We start from the raw sequence: 21,566 nt of genomic DNA, 5'->3' as shown, positions 1-21,566 counted from the left end.
TGTAGGGCCCCCCTATATCCTTGTCAGTGTAGGGCCCCCTTATATCCTGGTCGGCGTAGGGCCCCCTTATATCCTGGTCGGCGTAGGGCCCCCTTATATCCTGGTCGGCGTAGGGCCCCCCTATATACTTGTCAGTGTAGGGCCCCCTTATATCCTGGTCAGCGTAGGGCCCCCTTATATCCTTGTTGGCGTAGGGCCCCATTACGTTGCCGGTCAGCGTAGCGCCCCCTTACGTTGCCAGTCAATGTAGCGGCCCCTTACATTGCCGGTCAGGGCTTAGTCCTGGGGCACATAGTGCTGAATAGTGCAGGGTCAATTTTCTCAGGGTCATATTTATAAAGGGGTCAAAGGGGTAACTGCTCTGGCCCCCAGCTGGAAGGAGTCCACATCTTTAAAAAAAATGATTTTTCTTATTTTAAAAGTTTTTTTGGCAGCTCAAATGAGCCAATAATAGTGTGAATACACCCTTAAGGAAGGTGGCTTAGGGCCTCGTACACACGATCAAATTATCGAATGATCGTTTGTCCGTTTTTGTTGCATGTTAGTCTCATATCGAAAGTGAAGAGGTTACTTTCATATGAAAATTCCCGTACGACAGAATTCAACTTCAGAAGTGATGGGGGCGTGGTCTGACCTCGCATGGAGATGGCTGCCTGATCCCTGCGCTCCCGCCGACACGGACAACAGCATCCATAAGCTGGAGAGACCCGGGTGCTTCACTGCCCGACAACGATGGGATCCACCTCCCGGGCTTCCTCTGCCACCCGATCACGTTCCCCGAGGGACACAGGGGCTCAGCTGAGCCAAAGCATCCCTGAAATGTTCCGGACCCAGGGGACAAACATGGCGCTCACAGGCAGCTTGGCGCCCTCCTCCACACAAACTTCGCAGCCTGCTCGCTCCTATGCTGCGGCTACGGCCTCGGGCACCGATCCACCCGCTATGCCGACCCCCCCTCCTCCCTCGGTGACGATGGCAGACCTCCGGATGATCGCAGCCGACATTAAGGACACGCTGGGCTCTGCGATCCATGACCTGAGGGAGGAGATGAGAAGCCTGACCGGCCGAGTGCAGGGCATGGAAACTGTCACAGCACAGCATGACAGAGTGCTACGGTCTGTCACACGTGCGGTGGATTCTCACTCCCTGCAGCTTAGGGAGCTTCAACGGCATATGGAGGACTTGGACAATCGGGGTAGACGTCACAATCTGCGGGTACGTGGTCTCCCCGAATCTGTGGAACCCGACATGGTCGCCCCTGCTGTCACAGGTATTTTTAATACCCTCCTTGATCGCCCCATGCAATCCCCCATAGACATGGAGCGGATACATCGTGCGCTGCGCCCCAGGGGCAGGGATGGCGACCCTCCCAGGGACGTGGTCTGCTGCCTAGTGGATTACAAATTAAAAGAGGAGATCTTGCGAAAGGCCAGGAACAGGGCCAATTTGGAACATGAGGGTGCTGTTATTCACATCTATCAAGACCTCTCCAGCATAACCTTGCAGCACCGCAGAGATCTGCGCCCTCTGCTGGAAGCCTTGAGGCTGAAGGGGATACCATATAAATGGAAGTTTCCTTTTTGCTTGTCAGCCACCGCGCAAGGCCGTACGGCTCTCCTGAGGGTCCCGGAGGAACTCCCACACTTCTGTGCCGCCATGGGGCTCCCGCTGATTGATGTCCCTAACTGGTACGCTGCATTCCGTGGGGGTCCGCCAGCAGCACCAACGCCCAGAGAGGAACCTATGGAGGCCCATGATTCTCGTTTCAGGCGTCCTCGTTCACCCTCACCACTCAGGCCCCTCGCAGCTCTGCAGATACCACCATTGGCGGCGAGTCCCACAAAACCTCCCAAGCAAAGGAAGCCTCGTCAAGGTGACTGATGGTCGGGACACCAATGATCGTCTGGCAAGTATCACTGTTTTTCACGTTATATGCTCCCTTGCCCACTCCTTGTTCTCCCGTAGTTCACTGGACTGGCCACTCTCCCCCTTTATCCATGGAGCCCACGTTTATTTGTTTCCTCGTCCCATGTTTTGGCTGGCTATGATCCGTCCTACCTCCGCTCCACGTGCCTAGCCGATGTGCCTTATGAACATCCTCGGACTGCTCATTGACTCAATGCTTATGTATTGTCCAGCGCCCCTGTATTCTAACTGTCCTGCCCTCCTGACCGTTGAACGCAGATATATGCCCACCCATGCTTGCCAGGGTCGGGCGGCCAGCCTCCCCCTCCCTAGTCCTCCCCCCCCCCAAGGCACTGGCATATTGCCGCTTAGATCTCGCCTCTTGGCATCCGCAGCAACGTAGACCCTTTATGTGCCCTGCCTGTTCATGCTATTTGCTGACTAATGGTCGCTTTACCTCTGTTGGACTTCCTTTTACTACCCCGCCCCCCCGGTTACCACAGCCTAGTGGTTATGGACCTTGCAGGCTTCCCGACTGCTGCGGTGCTTTATATGGACCGGATTACTTTTGCACTGGGTGGGGGTTGGGTTGGGGAGGGTTGGCTTTTGGATTTTGGATTTTGGGTTTTCGGTTTCTATCGGACATGCCAGGTATACCCTATTCAGGTGGTCCGCGGGATGTGGTGGCGCTGTTGACAATAGCAATGTTGCCTAATTTAATGTTTATCGTAATGTGTTGATATTTCCCTGGATAATGCTAGCTTGGGGGGTCGGGTGGGCTGCCCGGGGTCGTGCAGGGGGGGATTTGCCTGTTCCGGGCGGATCCCTTCCGCCCCCGGGGAGTCGACCGGACCTCTCTTGTGTGATATATGCTTGGAGGATGGACTTCATAATATGTGTCTATGTTTTAGTGACCTTACAATGCTAATGTTGTAAGTAGTGGGGGGCCCACCCTCCCTGGTGACGGACGTCCATCGGGGGGGGTGGTCCTGCCATGCCCCATCCAGGGGCCTCCAGATTTTGGTTATGTTTTGCTAACTCGCTCCTGGCCTTGTGGTGGGTGACACCAGTGACCCCGGAGGCACGTGAGTGACCGGCTACTTTTCATGGTATGTGTTATACACCACGACGGTTCTCTAGTTTACCCCATGCCAGGTTTATACTGTTGCACTGATTATACGGGACTCCTTCCCCTATCCCTGTGGGCATTTGCATCTTGATCATCGTTAATGTCTCTCCCCTTTTTGCATCCCCTCTTATTTGTCCGTCGGCGGGGCACACAGTCAGTTGGTTCCTGTTTCTACCCGTGTTTCTCCTGTTTCCTTTTTTTTTTTCCTCTCTCCCACCCGAGTGTGGAAACGGGATCTCACGTGTGCCCTCCAGGTTAGGTTTTATCCAACCCCCCTAGTGTGTTACGGTTGACTACAATTGTCAGCTTAACGGCACTCATTGCACTTAAACACTACCTCCCCCATTGTTGTTTCCGTGCTTGACAGGTAGGCAGGACCTCCTGCCACCGGATTGTTCCCACAGCCTTTCCTCCCCCTTGCCCCCTCCTCCCCGACTTAACCTTCCTTCTCCTTCTCATCCCCCGCACCCTTCTTTCTTTCTTTTCCTCTTCCTCTGCTCTTCCTCCTCTCTGCCCTCTCCCCCTCTTCCCTCCCTATTTCTCTCTCCTCTAAGCTGACCACCATGCCTGCCTCCTCTAAGGGGCGTGTGGCGCACTCCCCCGGGATGCATGCGCCGGACCCACTTTTGAAAATCCTTTCCCTTAATGTCAGGGGCTTGAACGTTCCCGAGCGTAGATCTAAGCTTTTGCTTTATGCGCGTCAGGCTAAGGCGGATGTGGTGTTTCTGCAAGAAACCCATTTCCGCTCGGATAAAACTCCCCGCTTTTACGATCGCTCCTTCCCGACGGTTTATCACTCAACGTCCAGCGTTTCTAAGTCTAAGGGAGTTTCTATACTGGTCTCTAAAAACTGTCCGTGGACTCTACAAGATTCTGTCTCAGATCAAGAGGGACGCTTTCTTTTCCTTAAGGGCACCATACGTGGTCAACTCTTTACGCTAGCGAACATTTACGCCCCAAACAAACGCCCCGTACCCTTTTTCCGGGCAACGCTTCTTCGCTTGACTGAATTTCAGGCGGGCACTTTAGTAGTGGGTGGGGATTTCAACGTAGCCCTCTCCCCCCTCCTGGATGTTTCCTCGGGCTCCTCCTCCTTACCGTACTCCGCCTTGCGAGCAATTAAGACTCTCCTTAGAGACCTTCTGCTTCATGACGCTTGGAGGACGTTGCACCCGGACACCAAGGACTTCACGTACTTCTCGCACCCCCATAATAAATACTCCAGGATTGATTATCTCTTTCTTTCCCAGGCTGCCCTCTCTTCTTTGCGCTCTGCGTCCATTGATCCTATGTTTCTGTCTGACCACCACCCTATCACCATCTCCCTCTCCCTACGGCCCGACCCTGGTCGCTCCCGCTCCTGGCGCCTGGACAACTCCCTATTGACCGACCCGGTATATATCGCGGAACTGACCTCTGCTCTGCGAGAGTATTTTGCCCATAACGCCACGCCTGATGTGACCCCTGCTACGTTGTGGGCGGCCCATAAGTGCACCATCAGGGGCGTTTTTATTGCCATGGCTGCGAAACGCAACAAGGAACGACGGGCTCATATTGCTACCCTCACTAACCGCATCCATTCCCTGGAACGCGCGCACAAGCTCACTCTAGCCGCACACACTCTGACTGAACTGACTCAAACCCGACAAGACCTCCTCACAGAATTGGGCTTTATAACGCAACGTAAATTCGCTTTGCAGCAACGTCTGTTTTATGACTATGGTAACAAATCGGGCAAATTTCTGGCCAGAGCGCTTCAAACTCGACGGGCGGCAAGGACGATCCACTCGATCACGGACCCGCGTGGCGGGAAGGTCACCTCCACCAGTGCTATCGCTCAACAGTTCCTTACGTATTACCGTGCGTTATACAACCTGGATATCCCAGACCCTGAAGTCCCCCCTGCAGACAGAACAGCACATATTAAGGCATTCTTGCAGAAATACTCCCCCCCTCCCCTTTCACCGGAAGCCTTGGCGGAGTTTGATGCGCCCATCTCCTCCCCCGAACTGCACTCTGCACTCAAACAACTTAAACCGGGGAAGTGTCCGGGCCCGGATGGCTTGACGGTGGGATACTACCGGACCTTCGGGGATATCCTGTCCTCCCCAATGCTAGCGGCTTTCAACTCCTTCTCTGATTCCCCTACTTTGCACCCGGACTACTTGGAAGCTCACATTACCGTCATTCCTAAACCCGGCAAGGACCCGTCCCTGGTCTCCAATTACAGGCCAATTTCCCTCCTCAACGTGGACATCAAACTTTACGCCAAGGTACTGGCGAACCGCCTGCTACCCCACATTCCGGATGTCATCTCGCTCGACCAGGTGGGTTTTGTCCCCGGCCGCGAGGCCCGGGATAACACTCTCAAGGCACTCAACATCCACCATTGGATGACTTCCTCTGGCACTCCTGGTTTCTTCCTCTCGCTCGACGCGGAGAAGGCGTTCGACAGGGTTGCCTGGGACTACATGACTGCAGCATTGGAGTCTCTGGGCATCGCTGGTCGCATGTTGAACTTTATACGGGCTCTTTACTCGTCGCCCTCGGCTAGGGTACGGGTCAACGGGGGCCTGTCGGACGCCTTCTCCGTGTCGAATGGGACCCGACAGGGTTGCCCCCTTTCCCCATTGATATACATCATTACCCTTGAGCCCCTCCTCCGCCGCATTAACTCTAATCCCGATATAAACGGTATAACTATAGCCCATAAAACCTATAAGCTAGCGGCCTTCGCCGACGATGTGTTGCTGTTTTTGACGAACCCTGCAATTTCTTTACCTAACCTTCTCCGGGACCTTGACGCCTTTCGTCTCTTATCCAACCTCAAAATTAATTACGCAAAATCAGAGGCCCTGAATATATCCCTCCCGCCATGCAAAGTACAGTTCTGCAAGGACAACTTCCCTTTCCGCTGGGAATCCTCTGCTATCACATACCTAGGCATCCAAATCCCTTCAACTCTTGCTGACCTCTACTCACGCAACTACCTGCCGCTGTTGCAGTCTATAAAAGCAGACCTCTCCAAATGGGAATCTGGCTCCTTCTCCTGGTTCGGCAGGATTGCAGTGGTCAAAATGAGTGTTCTTCCTAGGCTTCTCTACACTATGCAAGCCGTCCCCTTAAAGCTCCCTCCAGCGTTTTTTCGTTCGTATCGCTCCGCATGCACATCCTTTATCTGGCGCTCGAGACGCCCCAGGCTGTCTTGGGACGTCTTGACTGCCCCGAAGGAGATGGGTGGCCTGGGATTGCCGCACCTTCAGAGATACTATTGGTCCTGCCACCTGGCAAGGGTGGTGGACTGGCACAAACATCATCATGTCAAAGCTTGGGTCGCGTTGGAAGACTCTTTCTCCCCCATCCCTGTTCAACACCTGCCCTGGATCTCGACGCCTTCCTTTCCGACGGTGTGCTACAAGCACCCGACCATCAACCCCACGATCGTAATCTTTCGCAAGCTGTGCAAGACCTTGCACCTGGCATCCTCGCCTGGCCCTATGGTACCCCTTGTTCAAAATCCGGACTTCCCTCCGGGCCTCTCCTACATCCCCCCGCAGGGTTCTGCCTCCGACGCTCCATGCAGGGCCGAACACTGCTTTCAAGCGGGCTCACTGCTCTCTCTCCATGATTGGGCACAGAAATACCCGGACTTTCAGCTTCGCTTCTTCAATCACTTGCAGCTCAGAGACTTTTTCCTACATACCCCTGATGTCTCCTGCTGGTCTAGGGATCTCACCCCCTTTGAGACCCTATGCAGATCGTCGGACCCGCAACGGCATCTTATTTCCCTACTATACTCCCTCATCTCTTTGCAACTTCCGCCTCGCCTCGTCCGTTTACGGGCTAAGTGGGAGGAGATCACCGCCAAAACTTTGTCGGATGATGATTGGGAGCGAATCTTCTTTCACATTCACAAGGGTTCCAGGAACGTCCTCACACAGGAGACTGGCTTTAAAATCTTCGCACACTGGTACAGGACTCCTGAACTTTTGCATAAAATGTCGGCGGACCTCCCCTCCCTTTGCTGGCGTTGCCGCCTCCATACAGGATCTCTCCTACATATCTGGTGGGACTGCCCGCGGATCCAGCCCTTTTGGAAGGCGATACATGCCCTCATAACTCGTATCACTACTTATACGCCGGATCTCAGCCCGGCACAATTCCTCCTCCATCATTCCTCCCTCCCTCAGCGGACGTACAGGAGGTCTCTGGTCTTTCATTTAATCTCTGCCGCCAACATGTGCATCCCGTGCCTATGGCTGTCTCCCTCCCCACCCACTGTAGCTGATTGGCTGCGGAGGGTTGGAAGGATCGCCCGTATGGAAGATCTCACGTTTCAAGCTCTTGACACTCCCTCCAAATTTTATGACATTTGGGCCCTGTGGATCGACTTTGCTGCATCGGATGACCACCGTCGCCTGATGAATACATAGTCTGTCGTTAGCTCGCCACACCCCACTTGCTTCCCGGTCGTCTTGCGGGGGAGTGCGCCCGCACTCCTCTTCTCCTTCTTTCTCCATTTTCTATCCCCCTTCTGCTCTCCCTACCTAGTGTGCTCTCTCTATCCCTCTACCCCCTCTTCTTATGCTATTGCTCTCTTCCCCCACTGTCTCATGACGCTCTCGGCGTCCTCCACCCCCACCTGCTCTCCCTGTGACCCCCCTCTCCCCTACCTCCTGTTGCCTACCGTACCCGTGTGCAGCGTTGGGCGGTCTATCTACATGTATGGGTGGTGCGCCCCCGGCCCTGGACACAGTGAGTTCCCCTTGGGGGTGTCCGATTCGGAGGTGCCCCATCCAGGACATTCATTCTCATGCCTCCTGTCTGCCCTCATCCTCACTTCCCATGTTTGAGGGGTCGGAATTCTCTCCCTTCATCAGTACTCCCTTACCCCCTGATTCCCAATACCCCATATGATTGCACTGAACCCCGTAACGCATTGGTTTCGGCCCATGCGGCGGGGATGTTAATCTACGCCGCAGTGGCCCTCTGTATTTGCAATAATATACTGAATTTTTGGCCATGTATTGTACGAGGCTGGGTCACTTTTGCTTTGTTTATTTTTTAGTATCTTCCGCAGATGGCATCTCTCTGCGCCCTGATACAGTTTGTGGTTATTTTGGATGTACACTGTTATTTGTACTTATGTCTGTTGACTGTACTATATTGCCATCACTTGTTAATGTGCGTTTTTTTTTTTTTTTTTTATTCTTTTCAATAAATTGTTTATAAAAAAAAAAAAAAACTTCAGAAGTGATGTGATGTCTTGAATTGTTTTGTATGTGTTCTTTCATTTCTGAGCATGCCTAGTCTTGCTGTTACGATTTTTTTCGGACGAAAACTGTACTAATCAAACGAAAATCGGACGTTGTGTTGTCGTATGATAAAAATTTTATAGCCTGCACATCCAGTTTTTGTCGTCTGAAAATTCGTAATCGGCTGTGGAAAGCACTATACTAACAATCTGAAAATCAGCAGATCGTTCCTCGGACTAAATTTTACTTCCGATTTTCGTATCGTGTGTACGGGCCTTTACAACTGCATTTCGCCTGTGAGACCTCGAAATCACGTTGTGTAACTTAATTTTAAAATGTTTGACTGTGATTGATAAAGTAAACCATCTCCACAGTTATCGATTTGTTCGTTAACAAGGAAAGTCAGTTGCTGAAGAAATTTAATGTACAAGTAGGTAAAGCTTGCACTTTCAGGGTAGACCAACCTCTATATTCTATTATGTAATATAATATATCAGAAAATTGTTGTGTCAGCCATTGTTATCTATGAAAACGAAAGCGTATATAGCAACATAACTGTGGACTTTCTAATTTGTCTTACCTACACATCTTATTTAACCTATGTTTGAATAACTTTCCAGTTTCAATGACATGCAATAAACCAACTTTGATGTGTAAATTTGGAGATTGGGAGTGCATTTAAATTCTTTTGTATGAGGCGCTCATCGAGCATGAAGTTTCCTGGGCCCTCCAGGTTCTAAACCAGCCTTTTTCAACCAGGGTGCCTTGAGGTGTCTTCAGGGGTGCCTTGGCAAAATGCCTAAAAATTGCCCAAAATGTATAAAAAAAGCCAGCATGTGGATGAATCCTGCCTTTTAGTTACACAAAGCCACAGGTTTTCATTGTGCACCATTACAACCTTCTAGGAGGATGTCAGTCACCTGCATAGCATCCTTGTTTGACTGTCCTCTGCCCCTTTCCATCAGCATTAGGGTCACATTAGCAGAATAATGGAGAGAAATTTAGGGAGAAGAGAAACATTGGAATACTGGTCAGTATCAGTGTGCAAAAGTGTATTTGCTTTGGAAGAATAAATCACCTCTAGTGTTGGGTGTTCTACGTGTGTGGATGTTGCTGCATCATGTAAAACTAGTTTTTACATTTTGGAATGGGGTGCCTTCAGACTGTCCATAATTTTTAAAGGGTGCCTCAAGATTGTCTAGAATCTTTAAAGGGTGCCTTGCCTGAAAAAAAGGTTGAGAAACACTGTTCTAAACCATTGGTGGTCAGTGTAGTGTCTTCTAAATTGATGGTCAGTGGAAAAGTGTCCTATTAACTTGGTAATTAGTGGAGAAGTGACCCTTTAAAATTGGTGGTCAGCAGGGTCAGTATAGAGACCTGGACCCCCCAGAAGAAGTAAGAAAAGGGGTCCACTATAAAGTGGTACACGCAACTGCAAAGTATATCGGGTATAGCCTTTTATGAGGGTGCATGGTTATATAGGTATGGGTTAACAGATACCGCTTATTCTAATTCTCTACCAAATACTGTTATAGGCTGCTAGCTATAGCAAAATACTGTTTAAATGAAACAATTGTATTACATATGCTTTTATGTATACAAAATATAGACCGAGAGACAACACTCGCAGTATACCTCAAAAGAGAACAGACAACATGGGTCAGGATTATGTAGCATACAACATAGTGTACAGAGTTCAGGGGTCACAAGTAGGTAATCTTGTCCTTTTAATTGCTGGTTAGAAAGTGCAGAAATCAGTTCCATCATTGGTGTCAGTGTAAAAGAAAATAAATTGGTGGGTGTAAAAATAAACTACAGTTGCCAGCATTTATGACTTGATAGAGGGGAAAAAAATCTGGCGTGCAACAACTGCATGTGGATGTAGCAATGAAGTTGCCATAATCAGTAAAGTTGGTGCTGCTTCATGGGGATTTGGCTTATAGTTTAGCAACTTTCCACCTTTCCTTTGCAATGTTTTACACACAATAGGGCCTAGAGCTAAACAGAAGAGAAAGTGGGAGTAAACAAAGTCCCATTGGTGCCAGTGGATACAAAAATAACCCCCAGGATTGGTGTCAGAGGCCACAATAGTAGCCCCCAGCATTGGTGTCAGTGCGCACAATAACAGCCCCCAGCATTGGTGTCAGTGCGCACAATAACAGCCCCCGGCATTGGTGTCAGTGGACACAATAACAGTCCCCGGCATTGGTGTCAGTGGACACAATAACAGTCCCCGGCATTGGTGTCAGTGGCAACAATAACAGCCTCATGTATTGTTTTCAATGGCCCTAATAACAGCCCCCAACATTGGTGCCATTGGCTGCAACAATAGCCCCCAGCCTTGGTGCCATTGGCTGCAACAATTGTCCCCAACATTTGTGTCAGTGGGCACAACAATAGCCCCAACATTTGTGTCAGTGTGCACAACAATAGCCCCCAGCATTGGTGCCAGTGGCCATAACAATAGCCCCCAGCATTGGTGCCAGTGGCCGCAACAATACCCCCCAGCATTTGTGCCAGTGGCCGCAACAATAGCCCCCAGCATTGGTGCCAGTGGCCGCAACAATAGCCCCCAGCATTGGTGCCAGTGGCCGCAACAATAGCCCCCAGCATTGGTGTCAGTGGAGGCAAAAAAAAAAAACAAAAAACTTTGACGCACCCGTATTGAGTTTAGTCAAAATTAGGGAGCTGACAATTTACTACAATAAATAATGTAAATAATACATTTTTGAAAAATCAAGTGTTGGATTTTGGAATACCCCTAGTAAGTAGATCGTACCTCTATGGTTCCTGTAAGATAACATATGGGAATTAATCTGTACTATCTCTACTTTTTAGTAACAAGGTCATAGTTTTCCTGCAAATGTGTGTTTTCAGGCAGTATTGGTTTTCAGTGGCTTTTCTTACCTCTACTTCTGCTCCCATGCTGCTGCCTCAGCCTCTCTGCCGGAGCTGGAACTCTTACTAATCTGTCAGGCAGTAGATCGCTTCACCCGATAGAGCAGGCTAGCACAGTTGCAGTGCAGAATGCTGGAACACAGAAGTATTTTAGCACACTGCATTTTTTTTTTTACCAATGCAGCATGGGCACACCAGAGGATCCTCAGGTCCTCTGACCAACCATTGGTGATCAGCGGAGAATCAGCCTGCTAAATTGGTGACCAGAGCAGGGTCTTTAACCATGCGAGAGAAATCTACTCCAAGATTTTCGATTTCAGGCATCCAACTCTCAACCCTCACCTGTGCATGTCCTGATGAAGGAGGATCTGAAAAGCTCCTGAAATACATTGAACATAGTTTTACATTCTTGATGTCACCCCATAAACCTCCTTGTCTGCCAACTAACCAGATCTTAGTAAGCACCTTCTTAAAGTGGTTGTAAACCTCAGACATGAAATCTGAACAAAACATATCTCTCTATAGTGTGTGCTTGCTTCAAACCAGAGCACTAAGTGTCATTTTCCTATCACCAAGATAAAAATGGTGACAAGGGAGGGAGCTCCAGCTGACTGACACCCTCCGTTTGTTCCTGTGTGCTGCGTGAAGTCTGTTCCCGCCAATCAGCTTTCAGAGCTCTTCTCACTGATGTAAATTCAGCTCTACGCCCCCCTGCTTTTCAACACTGAGAGGTCCTGTGTAAATTCTGCACTTTGAATGAATGTAGAAGGACGGCTGTAGATAAACGGATACAACTTATGTAGGAGTATTTGTTTAATCTCTGTGTATCACTAGATGTCAGTCACTTCACTGGAAATATGTAGGGGTTTACAACCACTTTAACTAAAATATCAGCACATCTAAATACAATATCTACCAAATTGCTAATCAAGCGCTCAACCAACACTATATTGTCAAAAGTATTGGGACACCTGCCTTTACATGAAGTCTAAAGACATCCCAGTCTTATTCTGTAGGGTTCAATATTGAGTTGGCCCACTCTTTGCAGCTATAACAGCTTTAACTCTTCTGGGAAGGCTGTCCACAAGGTTTTGGAATGTGTCCCAAGGGAATGTTTGACCGTTCTTCCAGAATGGTTCCTCCCTCCCAAACTCGCTCATCCATGTCTTTATGGACCTTGTTTGTGTACTGGTGTGCAGTCATGTTGGAATAGGAAGGGGCCATCCCCAAATTGTTCCCACAAAGTTGGGAGAATGAAATTGTCCAAAATGTATTGATATGCTGATGCCCTATGAGTTCCCTTCACTGGAACTAAGAGGCCAAGTCCAACACCTGAAAAACAACCCCACACCATAATCCCCCTTCCATCAAATGATTTGGACCAGTGCACTAAGCAAGGTTCATAAAGACATGGATCAGCGTTTGGAGTGGAGGAACTTAACTGGCCTGCACAGAGTCCTAACCTCAACCCGATAGAACATCTTTGGGATGAATTAGAGCGGAGACTGTGAGCCGGGCTTTCTCATCCAACATCAGTGCCTAACCTCTCAAATGCGCTTCTGGAAGAATGGTCAAACATTCCCATAGACAAAATCCTAATCCTCGTGGACAGCCTTCCCAGAAGAGTTGAAGCTGTTATAGCTGCAAAGGGTGGGCCAACTCAGTATTCAACCCTATGGACTAAGACTGGATGCCATTAAAGTTCATGTGAGTGTAAAGACAGGCCAATACTTTTGGCAATCTAGTTTATCCTTTCTTACATTTGTGGTAGAGAAGTATTCTATACCTTTGTTAGTGGAAAAGTGCCCCCTGGTGAATAAAGAAGCCCCCCTCCCCCCCTTACGTTGTTGGTCAGTGGATAAGTACCTTCTTACAATGGTGGTCAATGGAAAAGTGCCTGCTAGAATGCCTCCTATTATAATGGCAGTCAGTAGAGTAATCCCCCCTTACATTGCTGCATTGGATGTCAACAAAGAAGTACCCCTAACCTCATTACATTTGTGATTGCTGAGAGGGTCACCCCCTTAGATTGGTTGTCAGTGGGAGAAGGACCTCCCTAAATTGGCTTTCAATGGGGGAAGTGCCTTCTTAAACTAGTTATGAGCAAAAACAAACCTCTGTTACATTGGTGTTCAGTGGGAAGAATGTTTTTTACCATTAGTGAAGAGAATAATGTCTCCTTATATTTATAGTCGGTGAGATAAATACTGCATTACGTTGGGTTATTGTTGAGTGTTGTCGGCCCTGCTCGTTGTCTTTTGTCAAATGACTTAACCACTACCTATCTTTACAGCATAAAGGCTCATCATTCTTTTGTTCATAATAAGAACTGGAAGGGCTAAATGGCTTCATTGAGAGACACCGGAAGTGTGTTTTTTATTTTTTGCAATTGTCAAACATATATGACAGAATACTTCCAAATGTATATTGAACAGACCATGAAAGGCACAGACAATAAAAGTTCATTGTGAGAGTTCATAAACTATACACTAGACACGTGCAGAATGAAAAAATGAATTTTAGTTTTGTTTCGATTCGTTATTTTAAAAATTTCATTTAGTTTAATTCGTAAAATTAGTTTTTTGAATTTTTTGTTTCTTTTTGTTTTTTCATTTTTGAATTTGATTCAAATTTATTCTATTTGAATTCCGGAAGAAGATTATATTCTCGTTATTTTGTTCTATTCTACTGTTTTTTCGATTAGTTCTTTTCTATTCTATTTGAATTTATTCTGTTCGAAATTTGAATTTCGGAAGACGGTTATACTATTTTTCTATTTTGTTCTATTGTATTTGTATTGTTTCTATTCTATTCTATACTAATATATTCTATTCGAATTTGAATTTATTCTTTTTGAAATTCGAATTTCAGAAGATGATTATATTCTTTCTATTTTATGCTATTCTGTTCTATTAAATTCTATTCTATTGTTTTTTTTTTCCTATTTCATTCTTTTCTAATCTATTCTAATCAATTCTATTCAAAATTTCAATTTCAGAAGACGGTTATATTCTTTCTATTTTGTTCTATTAAAAGTTAATTTCGGTGTTAAATGCAAATTGTATAGAAACTAACAATCCTCTATTAAATTGTCTAATATGAAGCACTAATGGCCCCACTAATAGCAACTTTTCTTTCTTCAGGTAAATAACTGTGGCCTTCATCTGGTATTGCAGGCTACTCCTGTTACAGATAAAAGTAAACAGGTAATATTATCTCCACAATGTGAATACCATGTCTGTCTTATAGACTGATCAGTGCTTGAGGTTATTTGGATAACATATATTCATATTGCTGCAAAATATTCCAAAGTTACTAAAACAAGTCCTTGCTTTGTGCTGCATCAAGATAAGCCTTGGCTGTAGTTAAAGCTGAACGAAACTCTCTAATCCACATTAACTTTTTTTAATTCTTATGTCGCTAGCCTTAGCAAATAGTTAGGAAGGAATATTATATTTACTTTTTTATTTGCAATGTGTTTTTATTAAAGATATAAAATACCATACAGAACAGGTAAAGGTTGTTGTACAGATCCAGTCAATGAGGCTTAAATAAAGGCAAAACTTTTTTTGTTTTGTATAGAGTGGAGAGGGATTAGGCCCCTTTCACGCGAGGCGGATCTGCTCGACGGACTCCGATGGCTCAGTGGGGATCACTCCATTGATCCCCACTGAGCAGGTAGATGACAAGTCAGTCTCTGCTCACTGTGCAGAGATGGACCTGTCAGAGTCCTGCTTTCCTCTATGGGAAGATCGGATGAAAATGGACAGCATGTCCATTTTCATCCGATCTGCTGGACGGATGGCGAACGTATCGCCATCTGTCTGTTTAAAGCCCATTTTGTCGGATCGGATGACAGACGGGTGTCAGCGGAAACATCTCCACTGACATCCGCCTCTCCATAGAGGAGAATGGGTGGCCCAATCAGGTCCGCCTGAAAAACTGACAGGCGGACCTGATCGGTCCCATCGTGTAAAAGAGGCCTTAAAACATCTATTGACTTTTTATTGCTGTCTGTGCTCCCATTAGGGGGATTTACCTTCTCTATTGGTCCTGTTTTTGCTATGGGACTGGAACTGAAGGTAAATCTCCCCGATGGGACACAGATGGCTAAAATATAAACTCTGTATCTGAAATGAAAAAAACTGTTTTACCTTTTAGTTCTACTTTAAGATCTTAAATATGATTCATCGATGTGATGACAAACTAAGCCAAAGTAATTCTAGATACCAGTTCTCCAGCCATATTCCTATTTCCAAATGCTACATACAGTGCACTCGGGGAATCTTCGGAACATAGATATCCAGTCTAAGGAATAATCCCAACAATGCCAGATCACATAGCTTTAGGCAGAGAATCTCAGAAGAGAAGAGAGGAAAGGAATAAAATGAGAGGGGAAAAAGTGAAGTAGGGAGGATCCCAAGTAAGGTATGCATGGGCTGCCAAGATCAGTGTGGACATAGCATCCTCATGGACTCCAGATCTTTTCAAATCATTTTTGTGAGTCCTAAAGAATGCCATCAAGTTTTTTGAGTCATCTGCCAGGAGACCTTCTGCTGTAACTAAGATACAGGGACTAAAGCCTTCTTCCAAGATCTAGTGATGGTGTGCTTGGCTGTTAAGAGAAGGAAAAATATGAAAATCTGAGTGGCTCAAAACACTTTCTCAAGTGAATTGTTCAAAAGAGCTACACATGAAGATTGCAAGATAGAGACTCGAGTCAGGAGGACAAAAACTTTATTCCAAAAGCCCTGAAGTCGGGAATATTCCCACCAGACAAACATTGTGCCTTGTATTTGACATCTTAAATATAGAGGTAAGGAGCTTGGAAATAGTTTTGACAGACGGGTAGGAACCAAGTACCATCTGGTTAGAAGTTTTAAATTGGCCTCAATCATTGATACATTGGGACTACGAGATGATGAGATGTGTAGTGTGCATAGAGCAGTGTAGATGAATGCAACTAATATGCACTGCTCATTCCAAATAAGTGGAATTGAGGGGGGGAAAGAAGATGTTCACGAGAAAACAGTTAAAGTGGTAAAGTTGTAACCCTTAAAAAGAAAAAATAAGTGAATCTTGCTGTGCTTCTAAAACAGTGGTCCTCAACCCTGGCCTACAGGGCCCACTAACAGGCCAGATTTTCAAGATAACTGAAATACATCCCAGGTGATATAATTTGCTGCTCAGTGATTGCAGTACTCTAGTCCTCATCTCCCCAAGGTAATACCTAAAATCTGGCCTGTTAGTGGGCCCTGTAGGCCAGGGTTGAGGACCACTGATCTAAAATACCTGGTTGATCCTGCCTGGTGCTGCCCTCCCCTCTGTAAATTATCCACGTTTTATCATGCCTGCTGAGCCCCTGATACCATGGTCAGCCTACGTGCCTCCATCATCCACTGTCTCTTTCCTCTCCCCCTTCCTGCCTGTCAGCTAGTGTCAGTGCCCGCCCCTCCCCTCCCCTTCTACTGCTACCTTTGTGTACCTAATAGATTTCCCTCTGTTCCATGATGTTATGTGCCCCAGTGTATGTTCTACATAAAAAATATGTAGCTGTATACCTTATTTCAGAGCGCCGCTTAGCGCTTACGTGACTGCCCGACTCTCTCCTCCTCTCCTCCCAAGTGAGGTCAGCGAGGGATTCTCAGCCCCTCCTGCTGTTCTTCTCAGATCGGGAGAGGAGAGCAGTGGGCAGTCACATAAGTGCCAAGATGCGCTCTGAAAGAAAGTATACAGCTCCCTTTTTTTTATGCAGAACATACACTGGGGCACATAACATCATGGAACAAAGGGGAATCTATAAAGTACACAAATTGGCTTTGCAACCACTTCAATGAAAATTGGATCACAGTGCCAATAAAGAGTGGATGTGAATAGATTATTTTTGGATATGGTTTAGTGTTACTTTTATAAATGCAATCTCTTATTTCAATATTTTTGTCTGGACCCCAAGGGTTGCAAGTTCATCTAATAAAGTCTGCAGCACATACAAATCTCATGAAGTTGAATAGACACTACTGATTAGTGTCCTGTTTTTTTTTTTTTTTTCTATGACTATATACAAGTTACCTTGAATAGCTCTGAGTCAGCCATCATGCATTATGCATAAATGTCATGGTTGAGGGGATGGATATTAAAGAGAAATCCAGGGTTCTGATATTGTCAAGGTGTGCAGTAAAGTCTCTAATGAGCATTTATGCCGCTTTTACCCTTGCAAAATGTCAGTTATAATGAGCAGCATTTTCTGACAAGCCCCAGGATTGTTTCTAGAACGTGAGAAAATGTTCTTTTGTAGTATAGAACACTAGGTAGAATTGTGTCTATTGTTTATTGAATGTGTTTTCTATCTTTTAGTTTGATTTCAGGTTAAGTAAGGATACAGCATCTCTCAACAACAAGCTTTCTCAGCATGACCATGAAAGGAGCATTACTGGGAGGCCAGGTATGAGTCATTCTGGTAATTGGCGTGAACTATCTTTACCATGTTCACACGGGTGTACTAAACCGTAGGGCCGTGTTTTGCCTTCTCAAGATTCACAGGTGTTCTGTGCATCCCCATACTGGCAGTCCCATTCATATCAACTGGGATGCCATGGCTGCACAGACGCAGCCACTGCTCCCAATTTGACAATCATGTAGGTTGTCCGTGCAACCTCTGCATCCCAATTGACATGACATGAGTCTTCCTGCACTCTTTTTAGAGTAGGGAAGGGTTAACACCCCTGCCAGGTTATCTTTTTGCTGTATGTGTCCTATTCCTTTACTGGAGACACAACAGGAAGTTAGAGGAAATCTCCAAAAGTGAGAAAAATTCCACTCTAAGACCTGGAAAAGGTATTCCCATTGGAAGATTTACCTTTTTAAATCTTGTTTTGGGGACAATGGAGTGATTGACTCCTCTGTTTGTATAATTGATCGTTACCACTGAGAAAGAAAGCAAGCAGGAATCCAAGCTGCTACGTTCACATGTGGGTGTGGCGGATCACGGGCAGAATCACCACGATTCTGGCCGCAATCCGGAATCATTGCAAATTGCGGGACGCCTGTGCGATGCCCGTGATTTGCAATGGCACCCCAAACGCTGTGCGATGTTGCCGGCAATTTCTGCCTGCCGAATCGCGGTAACATCGCGCAAACAGAATCACGGGACGCATGACGCACAAAAGAAGCTCTTGTACCTTTTTGGGTGTCATGCGTCCCGCGATTCTGTTTGCGCGATGTTACCGCGATTCGGCAGGCGGAAATCGCGGCAACATCACACAGCATTTGGGGTGCTATTGCAAATCACGGGCATCGCACAGGTGTCCCGCGATTTGCAATGATTCCGGATCGCGGCCAGAATCGCGGTGATTCTGCCCGTGATCCGCTATGCCCACATGTAAACGTAGCAGCTTGGATTCCTGCTTGCTTTCTTTCTCAGTGGTAACGATCAATTATACAAACAGAGGAGTCAATCACCCCAATGGATGCACAGACAGCAGTGAAAACTTGACAGAGGGTCTAACACTTTCCCACTCTAACCCAAACTAAAAAAAAAAACAAAAAACGTTTTGCTTAGAGATACACTTTAAATGGTCTAGAAAACTGTTTACGCAACTTTCATCTAATGGTGAGACAATTTTATACTGAAGATTAATAACAAAACCTACTTCCATCTAAGGCGCAATTTAATGTGTTGCTGCCTTCTGGTCCTGCCTTGGTGGGATTTATTTTACATCACAAGAGCAGAAATGAAATATTGATTCTTGGCAATAAATTCTGCTATGATAAATGTGTGTTTCCACAGGCTCGTATATAAAATTAAGTGTGGCTTTCTTGTGGTTAAATTTATGGCTGAGCAAAAAAAGTATATTTTAAGGGATCAAGCTGACCTCTATAAATCAGAGCTTGTTGTTAACAGACCTGTTTAATATGAACCATGATTGTCAAGAATGTATTTAATTAATTCAAGTCATGAAACTAAGATCTCTAATTAATAGCATAGTACAGATAGCACTGAAATTTACTAACCATAGCAGTCAATCAGATGAGCATTTTTATAGTTTGTAGGCAAACGAGATCCATTGTTCTTTGAATTATACAGTGGATATAAAAAGTCTACACACCCCTGTTAAAATGTACAGTTTCTGTGATGTAAAAAAATGAGACAAAGATAAATAATTTCAGAACTTTTTCCACCTTTTTAATGTGACCTATAAACTGTATAATTCAGTTGAACAACAAACTGGAATCTTTTAGCTGGAGGGAAGTAAAAATAGAAAAACTAAAATAATATGGTTGCATAAGTGTGCACACCCTTAAACTAATACTTTGTTGAAGCACCTTTTGATTTTTTTACAGCACTCAGTCTTTTTGGGTATGAGTCTGTCACCATGGCACATCTTGAATTGGCAATATTTGCCCATTCTTCTTTGCAAAAACACTCCAAATCTGTCAGAATGTGATGACATCTCCTGTGCACAGCCCTCTTCAGATCCCCACAGATTTTCAATCAGATTCAGGTCTGGGCTCTGGCTGGGCCATTCCAAAACTTTAATCTTCTTCTGGTGAAGCCATTCCTTTGTTGATTTGGATGTATGCTTTGGGTCATTGGTATGCTGAAAAATGAAGTTCCTCTTCATGTTCAGGTTTTTAGCAGAAACCTGAAGGGTTTGTACCAATATTGACTGGTATTTGGATCTGTTCATAATTCCCTCCACCTTGACTAAGGCTCTTGTTCCAGCTGAAGAAAATAAGCCTCAAAAATGATGCTGCCACCACCATGCTTCACTGTGGGTATGGTGTTCTTTTGGTGATGTACAGTAGTGTTTTTGGGCCAAACATATCTTTTAGAATTATGGCCAAAATGTTCAACCTTGGTTTCATCAGACCAGAACACATTTTCCTACATTCTTTTGGGAGACTTCAGATGTGTTTTTGCAAAATGTAGCCGGGATTGGATGTTATTCTTCATAAGAAAATGCTTCTGTCTTGCTACTCTTCCCCATAGCCCAGACTTATGAAGAATACAGGAGATTGTTGTCACATGTACCACACAGCCAGTACTTGCCAGATATTCCTGCAGCTCCTTTAATGTTGCTGTAGGCATCTCTGACCAGTTTTTTGGAGGGACGTCCAGTTCTTGGTAATGTCACTGTTGTGCCATGTTTTCTCCACTTGATGATGACTGTCTTTACTGTGTTCCATGGTGTATCTAATGCCTTGGAAATTCTTTTGTACCCTTCTCCTGACTGATACCTTTAACAATGAGATCCCTCTGATGCTTTGGAAGCTCTCTGCAGATCATGGCTTTTGCTGTAGGCTGTGACTAAAAGCTGTAGGCTGTGACTAAAAAAATGTCAGGAAAGACCTACTAGAACAGCTGAACTTTAGTTGGGGTTAATCACGGGCACTTTTAATCATGACAATTGTGTACTGACTCCTATTTAACATTAACATTAATTTGAATGTGATTGCTTAATTCTGAACACAGCTACATCCCCAGTTATAAGAGGGTGTGCACACTTATGCGACCACATTATTATTTTTTTCTCCCCTCCCCCTCTAAAAGATTTCAGTGTGTTTGTCAACCAAGTTGTACAGTTTATAGGTCAGATTAAAGGTGGAAAAAGTTCTGAAATTAATTAGCTTTGTCTCATTTTCTTACATCACAGAAACCTGACATTTGAACAGGTGTGTTTTTTTTTTTTTTTGAACAATGAAATTTGTGAGAAAAGGTTTTGCTGCCTGTGAGAGACAGTAAGGTTTGTTCTTCTATGCATCCACTTGTACAGTATATATGATTCCTTACATGTTTTGTTATTAGTTGTTTTAGTGTGTCGTGTGTATTTTTACTAAATTGTTGTATATTTTACCTTCCCTTTAGATGGAAGAGTCTCAAGTCCTATGGGCCGCAATAAGCAGCCGTACATTCCGCTGACAGCAAATGTGACAGAAGTATTTGGCCCTGCTCCAAGATATGGAAGGGAGTCGATGTCACTGGGAGCCTTTGCAGATATTCCAGGTCATGTTCAAACAAAAAACAGATCCAGGTCCGTCTCCCACTGTGCCAGCCCAAACAACAATAATGAGGATTCACATAATTCAAAAGGTAGGCTAGGTATGTTAGGGAAGGGAAGATCAAAAATAAATTGTTTTCATTTTTTTTCAATATCCCACTGTTTTCTTTTTTTTTAATAGATCATTTTAGTTTCATAAGAGGCCTGTCAAAGTCGGATCCAGGATGTCCTATTGTGCGACGTACTGCTGAAGAGAAGGCAGCCAGTCCTGATAAGCTCAATTTAGAAAGGTAACTAAAATTCTACCAGGTTTGTTGTGTTACAGAATAACCTCATAACTTATGGGGACTTTCAGAACTGAGAGTAATAGATGTAAAGATC

The 21,566-nt window shown here is 45.6% G+C and overlaps 1 protein-coding gene across 1 annotated transcript in view; it reads left to right on the top strand.

The window, feature by feature from the left end:
- LRRC49 (leucine rich repeat containing 49) overlaps nucleotides 1-21,566 on the top strand; it is a 202,688-nt gene that overhangs the window by 3,449 nt on the left and 177,673 nt on the right. Inside the window, exons 2-5 of the mRNA XM_082256059.1 lie at nucleotides 14,331-14,393; nucleotides 17,542-17,629; nucleotides 21,053-21,277; nucleotides 21,367-21,475. Of these exons, the coding sequence (XP_082112185.1) occupies nucleotides 14,331-14,393; nucleotides 17,542-17,629; nucleotides 21,053-21,277; nucleotides 21,367-21,475 (485 nt within the window). The remainder of the gene's footprint in view (nucleotides 1-14,330; nucleotides 14,394-17,541; nucleotides 17,630-21,052; nucleotides 21,278-21,366; nucleotides 21,476-21,566) is intronic.

The sequence above is a fragment of the Pelophylax lessonae genome, assembly GCF_965119305.1.
Source record: "Pelophylax lessonae genome assembly, chromosome: 4".
Taxonomy (NCBI): Eukaryota; Metazoa; Chordata; class Amphibia; order Anura; family Ranidae; genus Pelophylax; species Pelophylax lessonae.
Note: the sequence above shows the minus strand (reverse complement) of the source record. Positions and strands in the feature narration are given on the sequence as shown.